Raw genomic sequence first — 26,537 nt, forward strand, 5'->3', positions numbered from 1 at the left:
TAAAAATAAGTAAATAAATATTAAATTATAACACTCCTCGAGAAAAATAAACCCTGGAAAAAAAACGCTAAACTCCATTTTCCAGAAAGTTCGTTGTCAAGTGTCTTCTTTGCCATCACTTCACGGGGCTAAAAGAATCCCACAGGGCAAATTGAAAAGACAATAGACAGGAATAAAGACAATATATATGTATATATATATATATATATATAAAGAAAAGTTAATGATCAATTTTAGATAACATACTTGCTCATTAAACAACGATCCCTTTTTTAAAAAAGAACTATTTAAATAAATTTAAAAGAGAAAATTTGAAGGTATATATTTTTTATGATAAATAAAAAAAACTCCTTCGATGTGTTCGATATTTCCACCCTTGAACATGTTAATCCAGAGAAATTAGAAGAAAATTATGTAAATGAACAATGACGTTGAATTCTCAAGCTAACAAACGGGCAATAGATCTGGATCCAACACGACAACCGCTATAAGCAAAAAAAAAAAAAAAAAACAGAAAGAGCTTTCGACAAAAAGAAAAACAAATTGCTAAAAAGAAGAAGAAATGGTATGAACAAATTACACAGCCGAACCGACTAGCGAACCGCCGGGAAAACGAGACAAGCAAAAAAAAACCGCACGGCCAATCGCCGGAGGTTCATCAGCACATGAACACTTGTAGGCGGCTGTTCTTTATGGCGCCGCAGACGGGACAGGCAACGGCGACGGACTCGCAAACCTTGCAGAGACACAGATGCCGGCAAGGAAGCAGAAGCATGCAGACCTCCTTCTCGCAGCAAACTTTGCATGCCTTGGCCCTCAACGATTCCACCGCCGGAGCGGCAGCGGCGTTGTCAGCTTCGTAGCAGCATGACTGCACGTCTTCAGGCCTAAATCGCAGGATACGCCGTTCGTGTCTCGATTGGCCACGCCCTCGTGCAGCGCTTGTTCGAGAGTTGCCTTCAGATTGCTAACGATAGCTTCGTTGTTCTTGGCCATGTTGAACCAGAGCTGGTTCTCCGCGCTCATCAGCCGTATCTTCTCCTCCAACTCCACATTCCGGCGGAGAGCGCTCTGCAACCCTGTTTCCTTCTCCATCAACTGCTTTGCCGCTTGTTGCGCACACACAGAGAGAAACGCCCGGTAATGTCTGTTGCACATCTCCTCCAATTCACATCGCAATCGCTCGTTCTGTAAACAATCCGAATCATTCACTGATCATGCAAGAAGCAAGAAAAGAAAATTCGATCAAAAGAGTAATTGAAAAGGAAGGCATCATGGTACCTGCAGACGAACGAGCGCATCGACTTCCAGATTCTGTTGGTAGAGAAGAGAAACGAGATCATGTACAGAAGAAGATACGGGATGAGAAGTCAAAGCGTGCCGGCCACTGGTTGAAACCCCGCCGGACTCCTGCAATCGACTCTGGACAAGAAGTTCAGGTACAACTCCAGCTCCCTTCGGCGGCGCCCCGATGTAGGGAAAAGGATGCGTTGCCGTAATCTGGTTATGGCAAGGCAAAGCCACAGATTCCACCCGCGCCCGCTTTCCCGGATGGGATTCGTTGCATGTGAGCTCGCTCTGCCGGTCGCTTAACATCGTGGGATTCAACACGATTTGTCTCGCCTGCTGCTGCAACAGCAGCTTCCCTCCTTCGTTGCCAAGGTTGCTTCCGAGTTGCAGAAGATTGCAAGCGTCTTGGTTCACAATCTGGAGTTCATCCATTCCTCTGCAGGACCAATCACGGAAAAACAAGTCTGAGACAAAGAAATCAAACACAACGCATCTCATATGAGCCCACCGAGGCATCGACTCCGAGATGAGAAGAACACCCAAAGAATCGCTCTACGAAGAAGACAAATCAACCGAAACTTCGACGAGAGCACGAAACCTGAATGACTCACCGATTCCCGAAATCGGAGGCGAAAACCATGGCTTCCACTGCCATCACCGACCGATCGAAACAATCCCCTTGTCCACGACGACACCGTCTTCGTTCCAGGAAATAGAGCGCACGAAATGGGGAGACAACTCTGGTCGTGCGTGACACCTTTATAACCTTCTCCAACCCCCTCTCTCCCTTTATATACAAACCACATAAAAGAGAGCGTGGGAGGGGTGGCCACGTAGGACAGATGAAGCCAAAACGAAACAGTCTCGGTTTCCAGATTAAGAGGCGTGGGAAAACCAACCCGTGGGACACACAAAAAAATAAATAAATAAAATAAAAAGGTAATTGCCCGGTTTTCCCTTTATTTAACCGGTTCGGTTAATACAATTTTATTTTATAATTACGAGTTAATGGCGGCAACGGACGGTCAACGACGCACGCGAGACGTGGTGGCGTTTTCGTCGACTAGCGAACGTGCTTCTCGAAATGGTACGTGAACTGCCGCTTCTGGATTCCATGTACTCATTAAAACCAATATTAATTTCTATCTTTTGCTTTACCAATGCGATGCACCAACTGAGAAGGCATCCGCGTCAGTCATGGGAATAACGTGACTCCCCACACACACAATTAAAAAAGGCTACGAAACGATAGCGTCATTATTATGGTGCCGGACCGGGCGTTCGCTGCGCTGCACCTGCACCGCCGGAGTTGGTGGCAGCGGGCAGTGGCCTGCCCTACCCTGCACTGCAGCAGCGACAGCCTTGAACGGCTTCTGACAACCTGCGTCCTCCTGCGATTTCGGAGAACCTTTATTGATTACAAGGTCACGCCATTACTCCATGTCTCGGATTCATTGTTCCTGTGGCTGTTTGATTAATTAATCTAATGGGACGGAAAAAGGAGGGGGCGGGACCACGGCGGATGGCGGGAGCGGAGGAGCAGCATGCACCTCGTCCAGTGTCCGTACTTTATGCCATTGTCTGCTTTAAAAAGCGATCTCTCATACCAACGCCAGCCAGTTCCTGCTCCGCCATTATAGCGGAGCAGCAGTAAATGGCAGCGGTAATTACTATAATATGTACACACCGGAGGGCACCGTATTTGACACGAAGGGTGCTTCGCCGGTGGTGACCCGGTCAATGGAAACTATCATATCGGATCTCGGAAGCCTCGCCGGCGCCCATTTCTGCGTCGCCTTGGCCTTGCGACCTTCCATTGCCTCTTCCAGGCACAGTAACGCGTGAGCAGTGAGGTTTATTATTATTAGTGATTGATGGCGTACGTCTCAGGTAGAGGTAGCAGGCGGGGTACGTGGTGATCCTGTGCCTTGGCCAGTTGGCCTCGGCCTGCTGCATGCGTCTCTGTCACGTAGCAGCTTCTGCGAGCCGTACCTGCCTACGAACGTCCATCCATACCGTATCGAGGACGGATTAAATTTATCATTTTATATTTGGCAAGTAATTCCGCCATTGTGAAACGATCAATTATTTCATTTTGTTGCATCAAAAAGAGGACTCGAACTTGGCTTATTGAAGTCAATTGCAGACTGGTTATGAGTAAAGTATACACTGTCATCCACTCATCCCTTGCTTTGTAATTGCATCTATTGACTTTTCTGTGCTCCATTAATGGCTACATACGGCTTTTACCTTGTTTTATTACATTGTTGGGGTCCAAGCAATGCCCACTCAAATCTCGAAACGTGGGGGTTAATTGGGGATGTTGGAGAAGGTGGAAGCAATTGATTAACTTAATCGAAGCCATAACGGAGGATATATATCATGGCTGGCGATGTGGTCGAGTTGAGAGCACGTGGTTGAGAGAGGCTGATCAGTCATTAGATTCGATCATGGGCTGAGTTAATTAAAAATTATCTTGAATCAGAAAAAAAAAAATGGATTCAATTGGGCAATCTCTACTATTTCAGTGGAGTAGGATAGACCTCTATTACAACTACGATTGAGACTTGCACATCATCACAACAATTAATTGACATGAGGTGACAATTTTGAGTTGGGTAGGCACTAATTAAGCACAGTATTAAATCACCAAACTCGTTTATCATTTTTATTTGTATGTGACAGAATCTTATCTCGAAACAGAATATTTATTAGTTCTGGGTTTGCTTGTAGTTAACGAGGGTAAAGACTAACGCTACATCCATTTGATTGTCTTTTCTATTATTTACTTGTGTTCGAGCTTATCTCTACAACGACATCTGGCCTTGATACTTCAATTAATGATCCAAATTAAACATGTTTAATTCCTTTAGGCCTAAGCTTATCTTCTTGTATACAACGATTCCCTGACAATTAGTTTGATAAGTTCAATAAATGCCAAAGATTTGCATGCTACCATTGCTCCACCAAGCACATGTTTCACAATGGATTAGTTCTGTCCGTTGCCGTGTCGGAGCAGTTCTGGACATTGCTCATTTTGTTTTTGTATGTGCTGTTCAGAGCTTACATGAAATCATTCAGATCTACAGAGATCTGTATCCACATCCTTTCTTGCTTCTCCATTTTATCTTTACCTTCTTGAGTTTTTAATCATCCTCTCTTCTAATTACTTTCTGAAGCCCGTAAAAACCTCAAGATTAGTACTTATTATTTTCTCATCTCAAGTGTCGGATTATATTAAGGAGAAGTTTGTTCATGAAATCTCTACGTACGTATCTTGTTTCACCTTTATTCTTTATTTCTTTAATGTCTTCGTCGATGAGCTAATCTAATGCTAAATTTTGCTAGTTTTGTGCGCTATGAGGATATTGTGCACCTTTATTCTGATCGGTTGAAATCCAATCAGGAGTCTATCAGCTCAATATTTTAAGTTTTCAGATGGAAAATCTATTTGGAACCTACAACACTAATGGAGTCAATTTTTGGAATCAAAGTTTACGTTCCATCACAAAAAACTATCAGATTAATTTTGTGTTTACTACTTTTTGCCCACTCGTTTGGAACTTCGATGGCTCTTGTGGAGTTGAGATCCACTCGTTTGGAAAGATCTTAGAGCTCTCACAAGAGGAATAGAGTCGTCAATTTCAATTAGGTCTATCAAATTGATTCATCTCGTCAATTAATTTAAATAAATTCAAGATGAATTCAAATGAGCTGACCCACAATTTATTTGACGGATTAATATATCGTATCCGGGAGAGGATATGCATCAAGCAAGACCTCAGGGACGGTGCTCGTAGCTGTCACTTCAAGTATAGTAGATGCGAAGATGAGTTGTCATTAGAATTGGTTGCAACGAGAGGCAATACACCAAACTGGAGATGTGATGAAGATCGCGGAGCTTTAGCAGTCAATGAGCTAGAAATAAAGTTATAAAATAGATTAATCAGACTAGGTGTGTTATGGGCTCAATCAGTCCGTGTCGTGTCGGATCAAGCACGACATAATTTGTTACGGGACATGTTGAACATGCTCATTTCATTTTTTTAAAAAATAAAATATTAAAAATAAAAAATATACATGAATAAAAATTTAAGCAATATATCAAAAATAGTTTTAATTTTTAAAATTTCTTTATATCTTTAAATTGTTTAGTCAAGTACGCCATGTGAATCGTGTCTAGATCAAGTTCGTGTTGGGCCTTCAACTTGTACGTCGAGCCACCCATGCCCACTCCACCGCCTCGTGGGCCAGGCCAGGCCCTATTTCTTTTCAGACCATGCTAGATCAGGCTAAGGTGGAGAAGTAATCTCAAAGCTTCTGTATGATAAATTATTTACTTTATCCCGGACTTAGTTTTCTCACAACACCAGCTGCCACCTTATTCGTATCTTAATACGTACATTGTTCAAACAAGAAATAAATTTAACAAAGAGCGTATAAATTAATAAAACAGTCCAAAATACTAGCTATTTCACATGCGACAGAATACTGTAGAATAGATTGAATGAAATGCGCTACAAAATATCTGCAATATTATACTTTCCCACCAGCGTAAGCTTTGATTATGATAGCTTCAGGCTTCCTTGTTGTAAATTATACTAGTATTCTGCGTTTTCAAGTCCTAGATTTACTCGACTAAAACTCTGGATAGACCTGTATTGCCAGCGCTAGAAAAAAACAAAATGATACATGTAAAAAATGAGATGGAACAAAACCTGTCCCGGATGCATTCTCAGATCTAAGAATTTATCTAGACTTTTATACATATAAACTCTGACAAAGAAGACATACTAAATGCCAATGTTCCATCAGGATAAACAATAGCTGGAGAGAATCATGATCAGTCGATCCAAAGGAGGCAAACTTACATCCAAATGAAATAGGAGAAAAGAGTACGTAGAAAACAGAGATGGCAATATGGAGGTCGCACTTATCTCCAAATTTTAGTTTGATGTGTCTCAGAAACTGGTATTTGTCCATGAATAGGAGATGAACACATTGGAGATCACATTAAGATGGAATTTTCTTTTAAGAAAGTAGGATCATATCTACAAGAACAGATTTAACGACAAACAGATCTCCACGAGAGAAACTAATAGCCCCATCTTTCACTGAAGAAAGATGGGGATTTTACACCACTTGTAACTCTTAGCCATCTGATCTCTCCACCAAACATAAAGAAGGGGAAGCAGCGGGGGTAAGGAACACACGACACATATGCCAACATCATTTTCCTCTCTGAAGCAATCGAGAATCACTAAATCGATGATGCTTTTTTTTTTTTTGTTATTCTAGCTCATCTTCCATGGACGGAGTGATTTACTGAGCCTCCACGGTGGAACCGGTGGCGGCCCCTGAGGGCCGTGGCGAGGGGATCGTGGTGGGCGAGCGCGGCGAGTGGCCCTGGGAGTTGGTCCTGTGGAGGCGACACTTGAAGGAACCAGCGTGGGTGGCCGGAGCGCAGACGCACTTCGGGGCCGCGCCACCGGCGACGCCCGGGCTGCAAGAGGAGGAGTTTGAGGAAAAACTCCGTCGCACAACCCCCCGCGGCGACGGCGCCTGGTGGTGGTTATGGTGGTTGTCGTAGCTCTCCTCCTTGATCACGAAGTTAGACGCCATCACTTCGGCTTAATTCTCGGTGCTCTTCTTCAGATCTGAAGCAACAAAAGTGTCGATCAGAATAAGAAAATATCCTCAAAAAATGTAACAAAAAGCATTTAAAAAAATTGGAAATCCGAAACAAGTAAGAGATTATTAGATTGACATCCACAGATCCGGAAGAAAAATAAACTAAATATCTGTTCTAGATAATAAATATCTAAACTGGTAAAATTGCGAAAATGAAATCAAACTGTAGCAATAATCTAAATGATAATGAGAGGGAGAGAGAGAAAATGACTTCTGAGTCGCGACTGAAAAATCGGCGCTAACTTTGGATCTCTAATTTATTTCAATTTTTCTTATATACTTCAATTAAATCAAAACAAACAATTTTGGAGGGGAAAAAACAAGATTAAAGGAAAGAAAAAGAACCTTAACGGCAAGATCAAGGAGCCAAACCAGCAAACTGCATTCCCCGGCACGATGCTCCAATTTATAGAGACGACGCCCCCAGCAGGGGCAGTTCGAGGTGAGACCCCCGGAGCGGTGGGGCCGGCAAACGTTTGGTTGTTTGCTGAGGTGTCCCTACCAAAAAGTTTATTCGCGCACACAAAGTGACATAACTACCCTCGAAATGGCGAAAATGGATAAGCTTATAAGTTAATTAAGTTAAACTTCAAATGAATTAATCAGTGAAAATGGACGGTTGTTCAAAGTTATTTTATTTTATTTTTTTATAAGTTTGATTCATTATTGACTTGAATATTCATTTAGATGTTATCAAATTTTAAATTCAAACTTGTTTAATTTTAAAATTTTTATATTTTAAATTTATCTAGTTAATTTAGTAAATTTAATATTACAATCTTATTGATTTTTTTATTTTTAATAAATTTTATAAGAATTTTATTAATAAATATAATTTATAAATTTTATTTAATTTATATAAATATATATATATATATATATATATATATATATATAAATTTATTCAATTCATTTTTATCTCTGTGAGTGAAATAAAAAGGGAGGTTAATGTGGTAATTTGGGTGGGGACCGCCTTGTGCAATTTTGTTACCTAGCTCAATAATTGCGTGCAGGCGGCACAGTAGGGGCCCGCTCGAGCTTGACGAGATGAACCAACAGGATAGGAGGAGCCGATGTTGAAGCGGGTCGGGTCCGTATGGTGGAGTCGCGATCGAGCTCAAAGGGGTGGGGCCCGCTTGGGAATTATTGAGTGTGAGGTGGTCCAGGTGGATGGGAAATCAAATCACTGCTTTGAGCTTATCCGAGAGGAATCACGTTACGTCACGGTGAGAGGTGGCGGCATTGGACGAGGAGGATAAGGGTATCCATATTTATTTGAACGATAATATATATATTAATTTTTTTTAAAGTATAAGATTCATATATTATATATTCATTATATCAATATCCCTTTTATTAAGATATTTATATTTTTAAAAAAATTATATATATATATATAAAACTCGTGTATATATATATATATATATATATATATATATATTTTGCACAATGGGTTTTTAAGCGTGTTTTTATTTTATCTCAACCTTCATTTACCTTGACTCGTGTCTATTTCGTATCGATATTTTAATTTAATTTGAATTATTTTAAACTTATTCCGTTAGTTAATGAGTTTAATATCATAATTTTCTTTGTCGATTTTAAGAATTTCTTTATTTGTTGAGTTTAATTAGTTCATAAGTTTTATTTATACATATTATTTATGAAAAAATTATAAATACTTTACAATATTTAATAACAAATATTAATTAGTTAAATATATGTATTTAATTTTATTCATTTTAATTTAAAAATATTCGAATTTATTTATTTAATTAATAATAAATTCTTATTAAACCAAAACGCAAAATTTTTTACAACGATATAGTGTGTAGCGCGCAGTACTTATTATTGCCCAATAAATCCAGAATTCAACATGCATTTTAATTTTGAAAATTAACCTCTAACTATATATAAATTATAAAATTTTAAATTTATTCAATATATTAATCATCTATTTTTAAAATTAATCTAATCAGATGAAGTCACAAGACTTAAATTATATACGAGGGTATCATTTTCGCTGGCTCGGACTCCACTTCTCCTAAACGCTTTCTAAGTCGAGGTTATGGCGAACTACCAATTGGCCAAATTTTGATGGCCTATGATAAAATATAGGTTAGGATTAGTCAGTTCTACCGGTGGTGTCACTCTGACACTCAAGATAAAATTTGAGTGCAGTAAAGAAAACTTACAGAGATACAAGAGAAAAAAAGACAAAGTGTAAAGAACAAGAGTTGTCTGCGCGCATGAGAAGAAAATCATACATTTAACTTACTCTCGCCAGCTATTATATAGCCAACGAAAAGAAATCTCCACATGGATATCCTTAAAGAGGTGGTTAGGGATTTGTGGAGCAATTAGGAGATTAAAGGGTGACACCCATGGAGAATAATTTCCAAGTGGAGGGTGTATTCTACTTAATCGACAAAGGTTGAAGCTAAATAATGATTTGGTCAAGCACCTAAGATGTGTCTCTCGAGCCTGAATGAATTGTCATTGAAAGAGCAATAAATACTTGGAGAATAAATCTCAAATGATTTCCTGAAGTCTATGCGAGATGTCGCTACATGTAAGTTAAGTACTTGGGAGATAATGACCTCATTTAGTACTTGGAGATGTTGCTATGGAGATGGAGGTTAAGTGCTTGGGGATGTTGCTCCAATTGAGTGATCATGGATGTCATTTTAGAGATGGAGGTCAAGTGCTTAGGGATGCTGACCCCATTTAGTATTCAAAGATATCGCTCTAGATATAGAGGTTAAGTGCTCAGGGAACAGGGAAGATATTGATATATATATGATATAATTATATATATATATATATATATATATATATATATATATATATATATATATAGACGGAGTCAGAAATTTCATATTGGAGATGAAAGATGTGTGTTTATGTAAAGAGAGGAGGGGGGGTGTCATTTACTGCTCATTTGTATACTCTTACATCTCTTGCACTAAAAATTCAAAGGGATGCCCATAGTGATCGCCCCTAGCTTTGTCCCTATACATATAGAGTTCAATTGTCCTACTCACCCATGGATGGGCAACCCCATGGGCACTTGTTAATGTGATAAACTGAGACAATATCTTTCTGTCGTGGTTAACCAATTTATGATTTATTTTCTCACATATCGTGTAGAATCGATTGTGTGGGATCGTTGGGTAACAGATTTTATCTTTTGCTGAAATTAATGCGACAAATTGACTGACATTTTTTTTGGAGTTTAGAATTTAAGATTTTAGAATTTAGAAATGAGATTTTACCAACCTGTGGATACCTGCGTGGTAAATTAACTTAGTATTTTTTTTTATTTTTTTCGAATTTAAAGTCAAAGATTTTAAACTTAAAAAAATGAGAGTTAGTCCAAATCTAATTGTTAATTCTCACTTAATAAAAATAAGAATTTTATTAAAAAAATAATTTTAATGATAAATGTCCATGAATTATCTGCATATGGATGATCATGATAACAATATTATATAAAAGTACATATATAAACGGATGCCTGATTTTTCCTCGATTCTTATCCTCCTTCACCAACCCTAATTAATTAAACCCCGAATACTTAAATGACGCCAGAAACAAGTCTGTCCGTGCCGATATTTTCCTCCTCCTCGCCCTAGTCTTCAATATTGACGTTGCGATAATTATGTGCTCATCGGATCGGATAATATGGCCGGCCGGATCACAATCAACATTAAATATTAACAGGTACCTTACAGGAGAAGCTCGATCACGTCAACCGATTTATTTTTTTAAACGCAGGCACGAAAAATTCAGAACTAATTATAATAATAATAACAAAAAGAATAAATTGTGATGAGAACTACTGGCGAAGACTGACTTTACCAGCAGTTGGTCTACTGAATTGACTGACCGAATTGAATTGGTGGATATTGATCGCTAACAAGATCTTTAATTTGGATTGAAAGTTTGCCGGAGGAATATCTACGATCACATCCCACTAAAACGATAGCCATTTTCATCGTCAAATCATGTGTAGAATTTCTCTCTCTTTTTTTTTTTTTAAAAAAAACGCAGTTATTGGCAAAGTGGTTGTCCTAATCATGCCACCTTGCATGTCGACATCTTCCAACTCCGACCAAATTAAGGGATTATCATGATGGGCCATTATGGGCCCACAGTGACAAAAACCTATCGTGGTTTATCTTCCACGAATATGTAATTTATATTTTTGCCTTTTGGGAACGATCGCTGTTAAATATGGACTAAAGTGATTGGGCGATTTATGACTTGAAAATAAACGATTTAATGTCGTATACAATTGTGAACTCTTGATATCTTCTAATCAAGTGTCACACGAAGATAAAAGGATTTTAAATCTCATATAAACATATTATATTTAAGAGTTTGAAGATTTTGTGACGTTGGATAAATTTCTATTTTTTTTGTATCGATGAAAATCCTTGTGGTCCAAATGAAAATTTCAAAATTGGAGACCATAACCAGCTGAACTCAAAATAGAATATTTTAAAATTTTTTAAAGAAGTAAATTTTAGGGTTTATAAATGGTTGTTATGCATGGTCATGGGCTGTTTAATATACTTTTGAAAAAATTAATAATGACAAGTGACATTAAGATAATTTAGATAATTAATTTTTAGGTCATAGTAAAAATGGAAGACATGAGCAAAAGAGAAAAAGTGATATCATGAAATTATAATATTAAAATGGTATAATATAAAATAAAAATTGGATAAATTGACGCCTACACTTGGTACAAAAAGATCTTGTAATCCTTCATAAGCTCCTCTTTCAACACCTATAGAAAAAAATTTCACCTCCACCACTTTCCAAAAAAAACAAAATTCTCTTCTTTTTAAGATTCTAGTTATCTCGTAGCTTCTACTCATTTCTTATGTTGGACATCTTTTAAATTTTGGAGCGCTCATCAAAGGCTTTCTAAAAACCATTAAAATAAAAGTTATTTAGCAATTGAGCCTAATTGTTGTTTTAGAGAATGAGATTGATGGTGAAGACGTCAACAAAGGAATTAAGGAGAAGATGTAACATTCATGAACGAGAAGCAATCCTATTCAAAGCATTAGAAGAGGGGCCATATTCAACTTTTCCGAGCTACCGAGTTAACTACTCCTTTCCCAAATCCGATCTCGTTAGTGGAGCATAAAACTTTTCTCTTCATCTGAATGTTATAAGGTGGGCTTTGGAATGTTTTGGAATAGGAAGTAAGAAATCCTCCAAATGTAGATCTCTTAAGACTTTAAAATCAAACACATTATCCACGATAGAATAAGCTATAGAAACAAAATAATTTTACAATATGTCTAAAGTATAAATTATCATAATTAAGTAATATATTGATTATCCTCCATAACTCGATGCTAGGGGAAGTAAAGGACAATTGGGATTCTAATTTCTACAAACTAGATATAGTTGCCAGAGGAACTAATAAAATATCAACCAATCCTAAACCAAGGATGTGAGTAGTTTAGGCGAAGTCAAAGGTGTCATGTGAATCACATGAGTAGTTTAATTTTGAATCTAATAAGCAGAAGGTATAGTGATTTTTAATAAATATTAATTTATTTTTTAATTAACTATAGTATTAGTTCATTATTATTTAATATTAATAAATAAGTAGTTTTTTCCCCTCTTAACAATGAAGTATTTTCGTATTATATTAGACATAAGAACATCATTCCTTCCAATGAAACAGTAGAGGAAAGCTGAGTTGACCTCGATTATGAGGACACTCTTTGACTTGACCTCGATTATTGAATATTCTAAAATGTGTGCGATAAGCTTAAATCATCAGCCTCCCAAAGTCGCAAGCTTATCCGTGAGAGCTGGCTGAGCTGTTGTCTTGTTCTACTTCTTCAATTTCAAGGCTCCATCGACATCGACTGCTACGGTCTTTGATTCGCTATTCTTCCCTCGACTTTTTTTTATTTTGACTCGGAGAAGCTATGGCTGCCAATATAGAGCTAATCATTATTCTTCTGCAAATTAATTAATTTTTTAAAAAAGCATAATGCTTTTTTTTTGCTATATAACTTAATCTATAAGATATAAAATCTCATGTTTTTTAAAAAGATATATATTGTTTTATATAATTTTAATTTTCCATTAGACTGAATCACACAATTGATTTATGACATGACTAGGCCTCCATTCCAATGAAGCTGAGGGGAGTTAAGAAACTCTCTCACTGATTGCATTGTATATTGGGCTGGGCTGTCAAGTGGGCACACTGTAAATGGAGGCCCAATGATCCATGTCGTTGCGTCTCATCCTCCATGAGATTGATAAGTGACAACATACAAATGAAAGGACAAGTCATATGAAAAAGGTTAAATAAATAACAGTAAAGAGAACCTAACTTCATTCCTTCTAATATTTTTTCTCTCTCCAACATTCTATCTCTCTCTCTCAAACTCCGTCATCGAATATTGACTTAAATATTGAAGGAATTTTATCGGACAATTCCAAATCCCTTTGATGCATGTTAATCAACATAGGTTCGTCCACATCATTGGATAAAAATTTTCTGCATCTAATAGATTGTGTAGATTCAATATACCAATTTATTTACATTTCTATTACATACTAATTTTGAAAACACCAAATCGAATAACGAGAAGGAATTATATCTCCTAAAAATGGAAAATATAACATTTATACTTTGTTATATATAATGTCCATACACTGGGAGGATTATTCATGGTCCAATCCAACTTCATGCATCATAGATTGTGTGCTGGCAAACGAGGCTTGCAGCTTTAATCTCAGATAAGAAGGATTTGACCGACGCGAGATCAATTGATAGCCTCGATGAGTGCATGAACCTCGTGTTATCAGTGGCAGTCGTCGTTCAATGCCTAAAGCACGGCCCACTTAACAGGCCACTTGTTGGTAGTCACGCCGCCACCTCAGTTTCAGACGCTGCGCGTGTCGCTTTCCATGCCATTGAAAATTTGGCCCAAGCATTAAACAAAGTGCTGGCGATGACGCGAGAGGAATCCAGCCTCAGATTCCATCACCGCAATGGATGACGAAGATGAGGCTGATCCATTTTTAAGCGTTGATGATTGATTTATAGATGGCGATATCGCAGATGCGTCAGATTAACCTCCCGCAAGCCGCGGCCGCCTGCACTACAGAGTGTCCGGGAGAAGAAATAATAAAGAAGGCTTGGATCGGGGAGAGAAGGGAGAGGGGAAGCGGCGGGCGGCGTTGAGAAGAAAAAAGGCTTGGATTTTAGATTCCAGTTGGCGATCCGTCTGACTTTTTACGGATGGATTCCATGCCGTCCGCTCGTTTCTGTACGCCATTGATCACGTCGGCAGCAGCAACAGCCTCGCAAGCTTCGACGCGCCGCCTCTTCTCCACCTCGCGCTTCCACCTCGGCCGCCAGCGCTCGTCTCTGGCTACGTTCTGCACGGCGGCGGCGGATCCCGGGTCGGCGGCGTCGCGGCTGCTCTCCGTCGGGTTCCTTCGGCACGTGGAGTCCATGTCGCGACTCCCATCTGGCAACGGCCGGATCTCCCACCTCAACGCCGTCGTCCTTGGGGAGGCCCTAGCCGCCGAGGAGAACGATCTCATCTTCCCGTCCCCTGAGTTCTCTCGAGACGCCCTTGTCTCCTCCCCCGAACAGGTCCCTTTGTCTTCTCCTTTCTGTCACTCTCGGAATAGTTAAGATTATATATATTTTTATTTTTTTAATATATCAGATAGTTTTCTGAATCCACCATGACTATATCATATCTTTCTTTCACTGTTTCATGAATTAGTATCGCAAAATGTATAAGAGATCTATCGAAGATCCTGCTGGATTTTGGTCGGAGATCGCTGCGCAGTTTTACTGGAAGAAGCGGTGGAGTCCGGATGTCTACAGCGAGAATATTGACGTGAGGCAGGGACCTGTTAAGATTGAGGTCGGTGTAGTTTTTTGTCGTTTTAATTGAAAAGTGTAAGTTTTGCCCTGTTTTCTGGACCTATTTCATTAGTTGAATCGTGCTCTATCTTTTCTGAATGAAGTGGTTCAAAGGGGGCATTACGAACATCTGTTACAATGCCCTGGATCGGAACATAGAGGCAGGGAACGGCGATAAGGTGGCTCTGTATTGGGAAGGCAATGAACCAGGTCAAGATGGGCAACTTACATATGCCCAATTACTGGATCAGGTTTGCCAGGTACGTTCAGTTCAATGTTTCTTGGTTTAAGGTAGTGAAAGTGGCAGTTGGCAATGAATCTTCAGTGTCTTTAAATAGTTGGCCAACTACCTAAAGCATGTCGGCGTCCGCAAAGGGGATGCAGTTGTCATTTACCTGCCCATGCTGATGGAGTTACCAATTGCAATGTTGGCATGTGCCCGCATCGGTGCAGTCCACTCGGTACAGTTATATTACATTCCTCACAAGATTTTCAAGATTATAGGGATTGAATTTGCTGTAAGGAGACGAGACCTGATGGCGTTTTTCCTTTCAGGTTGTATTTGCTGGTTTCTCAGCTGAATCTCTTGCACAGAGAATTATTGACTGCAAACCAAAAGTTGTAATATGCTGCAATGCAGTGCGTAGAGGAGCCAAAGAGATAAATCTCAAGGCAATAGTTGATAATGCTTTGGTTGAATCTGCCAATAATGGAATTGCAGTTGGTAATTATAAAGTTTCTTAATGACTGTTTATATGTGGAATTAGCAATAGCTTTTTCAAATTTATTAAGTGTCATCCTCAGATTTTGCATTAAAATAAACTAGGTTGTAATTGTGTATTGGTGATGTTCATCCGTTTCTGTTATGCAGAAGTGAATAGTTCTTTAAACTTCTTTCTTTCTCAAATTTGTTATTTTTTTCCCCCAGAAACTTTCACTGAAAGGTTATATCTTATCTTCATCGACATTACTTTAGCTTTCTCCCCTTTTCAGACTTATGCTTGGTTTATGAAAACCAGTCGACCATGAAAAAAGTAGATAACAAATGGCAGGATGGAAGAGACATCTTGTGGCAGGTTATTGATACATCCATCTCTTAAATTGCCTGAATATTTGCCTACAGAAACATACAATGCAGTGTCATTCTCTTTAATCACTGTATTTTGTCTTGTCTTAGGAAGTGGTTCCACAATTTCCAATCAAATGTCCGGTGGAATGGGTTGATGCAGAGGATCCACTTTTTCTCTTGTACACAAGCGGTAGCACCGGAAAGCCGAAGGTAGCCAAAGCTACTAACACCAGTTCTTTTGACTTGCACTCTTAAGTTTGACATAGTTTCTTTCTTGTGGGCAGGGTGTTTTGCACACAACTGGGGGATATATGGTATACACTGCAACAACATTTAAGTATGCATTCGATTATAAGCCATCAGATATCTACTGGTATGGTTTATACCCCTATTGAAGTTATGGAATTGTGTGAACATCTTAGAGAAAGCAACTATCTTTGAAATTTATGACATCGAGTGCATTGTTTTTATTCATTACAGTACAAAGGCCAATTTTCTTATCCCGACTTCAAATTGACATTGTAGGTTTTAGGAAAAATATAAAACTAATGTAACAGAGATGAGAATACCAACATCTAAAACTAGTGTAACAGAGATGACTCAAACAGTTGGTTATTGTAGTTGCTGGTAGAGTGTTCTTATGCTACTTGTTGTTCTTCTGACCTCAGGTGTACTGCTGACTGTGGTTGGATAACTGGACACAGCTATGTTACATATGGCCCTCTTTTGAATGGAGCTACTGTTTTAGTTTTTGAAGGGGTAAATATTCGTGATCTTTTAAAATTTTTTGGTTGTGTCCAGTCAATTATGTCTTTATCTAATTCCACTGATCAAATAGGCAAAATCTATTAACTTTATGTCGTTCCCATATCAAAATGTTTTGAGTCAAATTTACAGGCTCCTAGTTACCCTGATCCTGGTCGGTGCTGGGATATTGTCGACAAGTACAAGGTCACGTTATTTTACACAGCGCCTACACTGGTGCGAGCACTCATGCGAGAGGGTGACGAGGTAAAAATGATAATCTTCAATTGATCATGTTGACTTATCTTATTCTCTTTTACAGTCATTCATTGTCACATCTATTGGCATGAGATTTGCTTTAGTTGCAACATCAATGATGTAGCTCTCCATAGTCAGTCAGCATATTCCTGTCTGCATTATTGTTGATATTACTAAAACATAGTGCTCTTTGCAGTATGTTACTCGATATTCTCGTAAATCTCTCCGTGTTCTAGGAAGTGTGGGAGAACCTATTAACCCATCTGCTTGGAGGTACAATGCCTTACTCTGTATCTATGTATTCTTTCTATATGACATGTTTCTTGACATATTTTGGTGTTAATTTTTTAGATGGTTCTACAATGTAGTTGGGGATTCTCGATGTCCTATATCAGATACCTGGTGGCAAACTGAGACCGGTGGCTTTTTGGTATGTTGTTGCACATGTCGATGCTTAACGCGCAAATGTTCTGCTTGATCCTCTTGTTTCTCTCATCCCCATTTTCTGATATTTTCCTCAACTTATCCAGATCACACCTATACCGGGTGCCTGGCCACAGAAACCAGGTTCTGCCACATTTCCATTCTTTGGTGTTCAGGTATGAATTAAAGCTGTTGACCTAGAGATGCACGAGTATCATTAAGTATGTGCACTTATTTGAAAGCATAGTTGCAACAAATTACAGCCGGTCATAGTTGATGAGAAAGGAAATGAGATAGAAGGTGAATGCAGTGGGTATCTTTGCATAAAAAATTCATGGCCTGGGATATTCCGTTCACTTTACGGTGACCATGAACGATACGAGACCACATATTTCAAACCATTTGCTGGTTATTATTTCAGTGGTGATGGCTGCAGCAGGTTAGTTGTGTTCATCTACGAATATGCAATCTGCCAATTTCATCTCTATGCCATGAACTCTTAGAAAATGTTTGAATAACTTGCCTAACAGTAGTACTGTATTTTATTCTGATCATCTTGTTCTAATCATTAGGGACAAGGACGGATATCATTGGCTCACTGGTAGAGTTGATGATGTTATCAATGTCAGGTAGTGCAAAGCTTGTGTATGCTTTACTATAGTACTATAGCACACATGTCAATTCCATTTTTAAAGGTATAAGTATTCAAATTGGTGCCTTGATGACTGAAAAACTATTACTTGCTGGCAGTGGACATCGCATTGGCACTGCAGAAATAGAATCTGCCCTTGTGTCTCATCCCCTCTGTGTGGAAGCGGCCGTCGTTGGTGTCGACCATCAGGTGAAACTCCAGCTTCATGCTTAAGGCGTCAAGCTTCATCCGGAACTACTAGGATTTGTTACTGTTTTTCTCTTTCTGTTGCTTCAGGTGAAAGGACAAGGCATATATGCCTTCGTCACTCTGGTGGATGGAGTGGATTACACAGATGAAGTTCGGAAAAGCCTCATTTTGGCAGTCAGAACTCAGGTCTGTTCTGTTCCTGATAGGACTTTGAACTCCTAATCTACAAAGTTTGCATTTTAGATGGTTTTTATTCTTTAGCTATTAACCCTTTTATTCTGAAATCATCAAATAAAGCTGATAACCCTTTTGTTCCTGCCCTTGCAGTGAATTTAGTCATAGATATCTTGAATTTTTGTCTAGTCATTTGCATTCTCGCACAACTTCAAGGCATGAAATTATATCATCCTAATTGTAAGCACCAGTTCCTTTTAGTGCAGTTTATGGGCTTCGACTGCCAAACTCACAACACTTTGAAAATAGTAGTTTTCTTGTTCTTGTTGTGGACTTTGATCAGTGCATCCTTAAGACATCAAACTTAAACGGGCCTTTATGTCAGATTGGTGCATTTGCTGCCCCAGACAAGATTCACTGGGCACCAGGGCTCCCCAAAACCAGGAGTGGAAAGATCATGCGGCGGATCCTAAGAAAAATTGCTTCCAAACAGCTTGATGAGCTTGGGGACATTAGCACCCTTGCCGAACCAAGTGTCGTGAACCAGCTAATCGAGTATTCTGATTGTTAGCGCGAACACTTGTCTCCTCCCATAAACATTTGTTTTTGTTTTTGTTTTTTTTTTTGAGAATTACACAAGATTAAACAGTTCTGAACTAGTTTTCTAGCTCCTAGTCAGAGTTTAAATATCACCAGTCGAATAATAGCAGATCGGACACTGTTCATGGTTTTTGTCCCCAAGATAGTTTGAATCCTTGTACTACGGACTTAAGAATGCTGTTACACTTGCACTGGAACTACATGATGATAATAAACGATGAGCTTTTGGACGGTTTCATTTGTGATGGATGTTTGTAAAACTAGCTAATATATACTTCGCTTCCACTTTTGACACAATGATGAGAGTTTTTCTACTTGGCAAAATACGATCTTGATTCTGTTTAATTAAATCGATCGATGGCTACTTGTCGGAGTATTGGAACAATCACCTGCGTGTGTATAGCAATTAGCAAATGTTTGGTTCAGATAATCATTTGGCCAGTTCGAATGCATGTTGCACATGATGCGTAAAGAGATAGGAGATGACTGTTCATAAAGGGTTCAATTTTGCCCACAAAAGGCGCACACACACGCACGACGCACGCATCATCCAATACAAAGCGGTACACTAGCAAGCTAGCTAGTTACTGATCCCTTTCATGGTCTCGGAGCGGGTTCTTGTAAATAACCAGATGTAGCATAAAGAGAGAGATATCAATGTTCGATAAAGAGAGGAATTACCTACCGAGAAAGCATATCGTAGGTGACTTGTTCCGGGGTTTAAGGAGTCCATCATCATCAACCCTGTCCTTTTCCGTTTCCCTAGATGCCACAGATACCTCCCCTGTCGCACACTCTTCCTTTGCAATCCCCACCACAATCGCCATGTGGAACCCTGGCTAAAGCCTGCTTCTGGTTCGCTGGAAAGCCTCGACGGTGCAATTTCACCACCAAAATCTTCATTTTTAATCTTCCTCACCCATGCATTATAAAGGTGCAGGTTCGTGGACTCGAATGGGAGTATGGAGAATTGGGTGGTGGAGATCGACAAGGAACTCGGGAACATCGACCAGGCACGCGAGATCGAGCAATGGAACAAACGGTCGATCTACAAGGTACCGGCCTGCATCAAGGTCCTGAACCCTAAGGCGTACCGGCCGCAGGTGGTGTCGTTCGGGCCGTACCACCACGGCGAACCGGACGTGGCGCCCATGGAGGAGCACAAGCGGCGGGCGCTGCTTCACTTCCTGAAGCGGTCGAAGCGTCCTCTGAAGGAGTTCGTGGACGCTATGGAGGCGGTGGCGGGCCCGCTGCGTGAGGCGTACGAGGGGGTGGGGGAGGAGTGGCGGGACGACGAGAAGTTCCTGAGTCTGATGGTCACAGACGCGTGCTTCATGATGGAGATCATGCGGGCGGCGACGACGAGCGGCGGCGGGGGATCGAGCGACGACTATGCGGTGAACGACCCTGTGTTCAGCAACCACGGAATGCTGTACAACGTGCCGTACATAAAGCGGGACATGCTGATGCTGGAGAATCAGCTGCCGCTGCTGGCGTTGGACGCGCTGCTCACCATCGAGAGCGGCAAGCCGGCGAAAGTAAGAGAAATTGATGTTTCCATTTTTACTCCCCAAATTTAGAAGTTTTACTCCTAAAGTTTTAAATAATCGATCAGCATGAGTACGTGAACAAGCTGGTGTTGAAGTTCTTGGGACCGCCGAACGCACGGGCGTTGACGTTGGCCGGGCTGGGCCTCCACCCCCTCGACGTATTCCGCCACAGCCTGCTGTATTTGGGGTCATTGACGCGGTCGAGTACTGGCCCCTCCGACGAGGGGTCAAGTGAGGTGATCCGGTCGGCGGTGGAGCTGTACGAGGCCGGGATCCGTTTCCAGCCGAGCAAGAGCAACAGCCTGCGCGACATCCGGTTCCACCGCGGCGTGCTGAGCCTACCGGTGATCGTGGTGGACGACTCCACCGAGTACATGTTCCTGAACCTGATGGCGTTCGAGCGGCTGCACGTGGCGGCGGGCAACGAGGTGACGTCCTACGTCTTCTTCATGGACAACATCATCGACTCGGCCAAGGACGTGAGCCTGCTACACTCGAAGGGCATCATCCAGAACGCGGTGGGCAGCGACAAGGCCGTGGCGAAGCTCTTCAACAGCCTGTCCAAGGACGTGGTGCTGGACCCAGAGAGCAGCCTCGACGAGGTGCACCGTCGGGTGAACAAGTACTGCCGGAAGAGCATCAACATGTGGCGGGCCAACCTCATCCACACCTACTTCCGTAGCCCCTGGGCGTTCCTCTCCCTCGCTGCCGCCATCTTCCTCCTCGTCCTCACCGTTCTGCAGACAATCTACACCATCGTCCCCTACTACGACAACGACGCCGCCCCCTCTCCTCAGTGAATTAAGATGAATTAGACCTTGAGACTTTGGCCTGTGTTGGGTTGTGTTTTTTTTTTTCTGATTCGTTTTGCATTTTCCTTTCTTTTCTTTGATGAATTTGAACGTGTGAGATTTTTGGGTGTGAGCGTGCTTTATTTATTCTTATTTGACCATAAAGCTATCTATCTTTATAAGTTCTTCCGTTTGTGCTTTTGTACACTTCACTTTTAATACTGGTAAAGAGCAAGCATATCCATTTTAGAATATGAATTCACACCTGCCTTGAACTTTCCTCGGGAAAGCAAATCCTAGTAGGTAATGCTTTGCAAGTGATAAACTCTGTGAAAGACCATACCACTTAGTGAGTGAATCATTATCCGATATCATGTCTAAGGCATAATCATAAAATGGAATCAATCCTTGAAGACCACATAAGTTGAAGTCATCTTGTATGTAATCCTCTACAATTGACAATAAATTTATCAACAAACTTATAAGTTTGATATTCAAAAGCACCGTTAAGTTACTAAAAAGTGCAAGTTTTGTCGGTTGCATTAATTCTAAAAATATTTTTTGACTCCACCTGCTATTGTGATCATATTGATTGTCCATAGTTCACTCGGTTGGCCAATGCTCTAAATCCTATGCAAAGCATTACTGTGTGTGTCTCAAGATTTATTCAACCTTAATTAAACAACTATCTAGCATGAAAATAAAATGTACTTGGATCCTTTCATATGGTCTACGTTTTTATATATGATCCCCAGGCTGCTCTTGTTTAAGTAGAGAAAAAATAATGTTCGACTCCGGTCATCATAAGTGATACAAGAGTTGCAAAACACGCTGAAAGGTAAACTTTATGGTGTATTTGCCTCAATTTTTTCATGTCAATTGCTCAAACTCTTATACTTTTCATTCAGATCACTCGATTAGACTAATTAACTTGACGGAAATTACTAAAACTTGGTGTGGATGCGTCAAAACCGCATCATGCTCTTGTTAGATGGATGCTTCTCTGATAACTATCATCAAAAGAGTGACATAAAGGAAATAAATTAAATCTAATTTTTAGTGATTTAACTGAAACAAAATGTTAGGTATTCAACCTGAACTTTGCCTAACTAGTTGTAGACTTGGTGCCTAGTATCAAGCTTGTCTGCCTTGAAACAATTACAACTTGTCTGTTCCATAACTCTACAAAATTTTCCTTAATTCCATCAAAATGATTGCCTATTATCAATGTTGCAGTTCATCATCATCAAAATTTTCCTACCACTAATATAATGGGCATTTGTAAGTAATTGTAACTTCACAAATATACAATGACCAAGATCTATAGTTGTATCTTGTATATGACTATATGCATTATGTTGCTTTCCTAAACTGAAGCAAAATAGGTGACTTCTTAACCAACAGTCTCTTCAAGAAACTTGGGGATCCTGATAAGTCTGTCAAAGAGATAATCAGGAATAAAGGGTGACAGAAGCCTATTTAAATAAAAGCAGACAAACTAACAGCCAGGCAGCAACGAGAATAAAATATTTGTGCACTGAGGTGAAAGGAATAATAAGAGAAAAAGAAGTCATGTTTCTAAACATTCATTAACTAAACCTGTTTTTAGAAAGAATGAAGCCATCTCAATCAAACAATTAATTAAATGCTTGTGAGTTGAGCATCATTATATTCTTTCTTATATACCTCATCTTTCTTTACTTGGATTTCTGTTCAGAATTTTGTAAAAGAGATCCTAACTATCGAAACAAATATTAGCAACTCTCAGCTCATGACATGTCTAGGAGTTGTGGCTTTTAAATAAAACATCATTTTTTTTATCATGCAGATCTGATTTACAGGCATAGCTAACAATTGTTGATAGGTCATTCAATAAGGGAGCTAATACACTTTCCAGTCAAAGAGTTATCCTCTCTCTCTCTGTCTCTCTCTCTTTTTGTCACAAAGATGAGCATTAATTGGCACGACAGCTTCGGGTCCACGAATCAAATCCCAGTCAAAAATAGGATTACATCGAGTGCCATTGAAATACTTAACTTCAGAAGATTTTTTGTTTTTGATATTTTTAACTATCTTCAGACCAAGAAGGGCGTTTAACAGGAGTAGTGGGCAGCCTCCTATATGCGGTAAATTAATTAAACATTTATCAATAAATTTAATATTTAATTTAATAAAAATTTATTTATATTCATTCAATATATCAATTAAATAATTTATTAAATTAAATAAATAAACTTAAATAAACGTTCAAATTGTTAATATTCATAAATAATTAACATGTCAATAATATTCATCATTATTAATAAAATTTTTATTAATTAATATATTAAATAAATAAATTTATATTATCAAATTTAATAATTAATTAAATAAATTTAAAATATAAAAATATTAAACAATCTAATAAATTTAAATTGAAAATTTGATAACATTTAAATAACCAAATTCAAATTAAATTTGAATCAAACTCAATTTATAAAAAAAATCAAATTAAATTTAAATAATCATTTCAACAACGTAATTCATTATATTTGATTTGATTTAATTCGATTATCTTAACAAATAAATTTAATCACCATGAAACTCGACTCTTTATCCTTGTTTAGCTTAGGCAACATGATCAAAATTTTGTCATCCAAGATGCGAAAATACTCATCGGTTGATCGGTTGATTTTATATTGCGTTTAGCTTTCGCATGCTACGCGCGCGTGTTTATCAAGAACAAGACATGCCATCAGAATGACATCAAGCTAAGGACAATCTGCAAGTAAGTCTCAAATGGTTTGACTTCATCTTTCGTCGAATTCAGACTGTCATATCCAACTCCGATCCGAGCAGCTAAATGGACAGACATGCGTGTTTAAGAAAAGAAAAAGGCATTGCAGGCACATGGAGAAGGACGGTCAACGAGATTCCCCCTCTTGAAAAAAAAGCCTTCCTTGACATGCATACTTCCGGATTGAAAAAAATAAAGATTGTGGGTCATTTAGTTCTCTCATTTTCATGAATTCCCACATGCAAAAGACAATATAAGAAAGCATTATAAACACCAGGATCTTGCGAATCTGAATTTTCTGATGCTGGAGACCTCGAAACAACAGGCACTTTCTTGAATGATGATCTCAACACAAGACGCATGATGTGTTTATAGTGAGTGTTCCAGACGCCCTTTACATTCCTCTAAAAAATCATAACATTTTCTGCAATAGAATTTAATACGAGGTCTTGAACATTTCTATTTCTCAGCGAGTAAATGAGTCCAACCAAGCAGGAGGCCTTCCTAATAAATAATGATGTTTAAGTAGCTGACACTCACAAGAACCACACTGCCAACTCAACTCCATAATTATAGGTTTTAATGCCGCTCAGCCAACTCCCACCCACCTCTAATGCCTCTGCAAGCCTACCTCATTGATATGCATGGCACAGCCAGCACAAGTCACTCTGTGCCAGATTTTTCCAAAACCCTACCGGACTGGACCAGTCGATTCGACTAGAAAACCAAGAACCAACGGCAACGACTCCAATGCATCAGTGCATATCAGTATCAGTGTTCCAGAGACGCTGAAGAGAACTCATTTGCTGCATTCCTCAACATTGACCAGACTGAATTTCATACAATTTCAGGAAACAGAACACAAACACTTTACTATTCCCCTATGCAATTGCAGCGCACAGGCGAACCAATAACACCAATTAAGTAAAACTAGTATAAATGAGCAAGCAATCGGAGATTAGAATTTAGGGACTGTTTCAGAGGTGGCACCCGAAGCAGTTGCAGGATTTGGGGGTGAATGCGCAGAAACCGAAGGGCCGGTTGGGGATGTTGCAGTTGATAGTGTAGCAGCAGGGCGAGGGCAGGCAGAGGCCACGGGGGCCGCCGCAGCAGGTGCAGAGCGCGCATATCTGGAAGTTGCTGAGCCGCCTCCGCCTGGCCTCGTCGATCAGCGAGGATTTCAGCCCCGGAAAAGGCGACGACGGCCGCATCGACGCTGTCGGCCCGCCCGCCTGGAGATCAAACCAAAGCCTGCACAATTAGCGCCAGAAATGGAAATCCAGAGGTGGTGAATGGCGAAGAAGAACTCACCTCAGCTGAACGTGATAAGAGAGCGGCGAAGAGGAGGAGCAAGAGAAGAAAATGGAGGGAAGAAGGGGAGGAAGCCATCTCTGCTTTATGGATGGTGGTTTTGGGGTTTTCTTTGGGGGAGAAGGAGAGGCGAGAGGAGGGAACGGAGACTCTTGGGGTGGGGCAAGGAGTCTTTATTACTCTCACTATGCTATGGACTGTGGAGGGAGGGAGGGAGGGAGGAGGGAGGAGGGAGGAGGGAGGGGGTAGGGGAAGGAAAGAAACGAAGAGAGCGTGGGGTGAAGGGATTAGTTTTTATTTTGATTTTTCAAGATATATATTTGAGTCTAAACTAAAAATTGATTTATTTAGATGTTATAGATTTTTTAATTTAATTTAATTTAATTATTTAAAATTTATATATATATATTTTTGTATAGTTTGGTCTATTCATTTATTTTTCATGTAAATTTTATTTATACATTTAAAAAGAGTTTTATTGTTTATTTATAATGTTCATAAGACTTATTATAACCTTAGATAAAACCTATGACATAAATATAATTTAACGAATTACAATAATACCATAATAAAGAAATATCATTAATAAAAATTTAAAAACCTATGTTAAATAATACATAACTAGAATAAAAGTACGAATGCAATGGGGAGAGTCCATTATGAAATTTGAATGGAAATAAAAAAATGGAAAGGAACGAGACTAATGAATGAGATTTTAGTTTCATTGTATTGGTTAATTTATAATTTATCATAAGTATTGAAATTGTGAATGCATGCAAGGGGATAGATTCTTTCTCATGCGGGAGCTAATATAAATTGACTCGTGTGCAAGCACGATCTATATTCATCGAATGTCAGATCGATCAGGATAAAATTTATCCAAGAGAATTAATTAATATTTTACCATTTGAATTTTCTTTTTAATTGCTGTTCAATAGTAATAGATATATTAATGGAGAATTCATAACCATCTAGGTGGTCAGCAACTAACATTTCAATTCAGACGAGTAGAGACGATAAATGATCTTTATTCGGCTATTTATTATAGTGGAGATATAAAATTCCTATAAGGAGGTTATGAAATTAGGCAAATAG

General features: G+C 39.3%; 3 protein-coding genes and 1 pseudogene across 3 annotated transcripts; 2 read left to right on the forward strand and 2 right to left on the reverse strand.

The window, feature by feature from the left end:
- Window positions 1–526: 526 nt before the first annotated feature.
- LOC141841392 (BOI-related E3 ubiquitin-protein ligase 1-like) lies at window positions 527–2,035 on the reverse strand (annotated as a pseudogene).
- Window positions 2,036–14,113: 12,078 nt separating this feature from the next.
- Window positions 14,114–19,256, forward strand: LOC141838420 (acetyl-coenzyme A synthetase, chloroplastic/glyoxysomal-like). The gene is made up of 18 exons (XM_074725895.1): window positions 14,114–14,626; window positions 14,763–14,906; window positions 15,010–15,165; window positions 15,244–15,366; window positions 15,461–15,629; window positions 15,899–15,981; window positions 16,083–16,184; window positions 16,259–16,347; window positions 16,643–16,733; window positions 16,872–16,985; window positions 17,173–17,249; window positions 17,328–17,406; window positions 17,507–17,575; window positions 17,663–17,838; window positions 17,972–18,028; window positions 18,150–18,240; window positions 18,328–18,426; window positions 18,800–19,256. The coding sequence occupies exons 1-18, from the start codon at window positions 14,267–14,269 to the stop codon at window positions 18,983–18,985; spliced, it is 2,265 nt and encodes a 754-aa protein (XP_074581996.1). The 5' UTR covers window positions 14,114–14,266; the 3' UTR covers window positions 18,986–19,256.
- A 720-nt stretch (window positions 19,257–19,976) lies between these two features.
- Window positions 19,977–21,364, forward strand: LOC141838421 (UPF0481 protein At3g47200-like). Its single transcript, XM_074725896.1, has 2 exons — window positions 19,977–20,552; window positions 20,630–21,364. Exons 1-2 carry the CDS (start codon window positions 19,977–19,979, stop codon window positions 21,362–21,364), a joined length of 1,311 nt encoding a protein of 436 aa, XP_074581997.1.
- Window positions 21,365–24,945: 3,581 nt separating this feature from the next.
- LOC141838422 (uncharacterized) lies at window positions 24,946–25,668 on the reverse strand. Its single transcript, XM_074725898.1, has 2 exons — window positions 25,443–25,668; window positions 24,946–25,363 (listed from the first exon to the last, which is right to left on the reverse strand). Exons 1-2 carry the CDS (start codon window positions 25,518–25,520, stop codon window positions 25,109–25,111), a joined length of 333 nt encoding a protein of 110 aa, XP_074581999.1. The 5' UTR covers window positions 25,521–25,668; the 3' UTR covers window positions 24,946–25,108.
- Window positions 25,669–26,537: the final 869 nt, after the last annotated feature.

Source organism: Curcuma longa, chromosome 11 (assembly GCF_044706935.1).
Source record: "Curcuma longa cultivar G26 ecotype Majalengka, Jawa Barat chromosome 11, ITB_CL_G26_1.1, whole genome shotgun sequence".
Taxonomy (NCBI): domain Eukaryota; kingdom Viridiplantae; phylum Streptophyta; class Magnoliopsida; order Zingiberales; family Zingiberaceae; genus Curcuma; species Curcuma longa.

Bases quoted from the DNA above. Each gene is read 5' to 3' on its own strand.
- LOC141838422 (XM_074725898.1), bottom strand. From the start codon at position 25,520: ATGGCTTCCTCCCCTTCTTCCCTCCATTTTCTTCTCTTGCTCCTCCTC. The intron at 25,364-25,442 runs GTGAGTTCTTCT...TTTGATCTCCAG, and splicing joins TCTTATCACGTTCAGCTGAG to GCGGGCGGGCCGACAGCGTC.
- LOC141838420 (XM_074725895.1), top strand. From the start codon at position 14,267: ATGGATTCCATGCCGTCCGCTCGTTTCTGTACGCCATTGATCACGTCG. The intron at 16,185-16,258 runs GTAGCCAAAGCT...TCTTGTGGGCAG, and splicing joins GTAGCACCGGAAAGCCGAAG to GGTGTTTTGCACACAACTGG. The intron at 16,734-16,871 runs GTAAATATTCGT...TCAAATTTACAG, and splicing joins CTGTTTTAGTTTTTGAAGGG to GCTCCTAGTTACCCTGATCC.
- LOC141838421 (XM_074725896.1), top strand. From the start codon at position 19,977: ATGGAGAATTGGGTGGTGGAGATCGACAAGGAACTCGGGAACATCGAC. The intron at 20,553-20,629 runs GTAAGAGAAATT...ATAATCGATCAG, and splicing joins AGAGCGGCAAGCCGGCGAAA to CATGAGTACGTGAACAAGCT.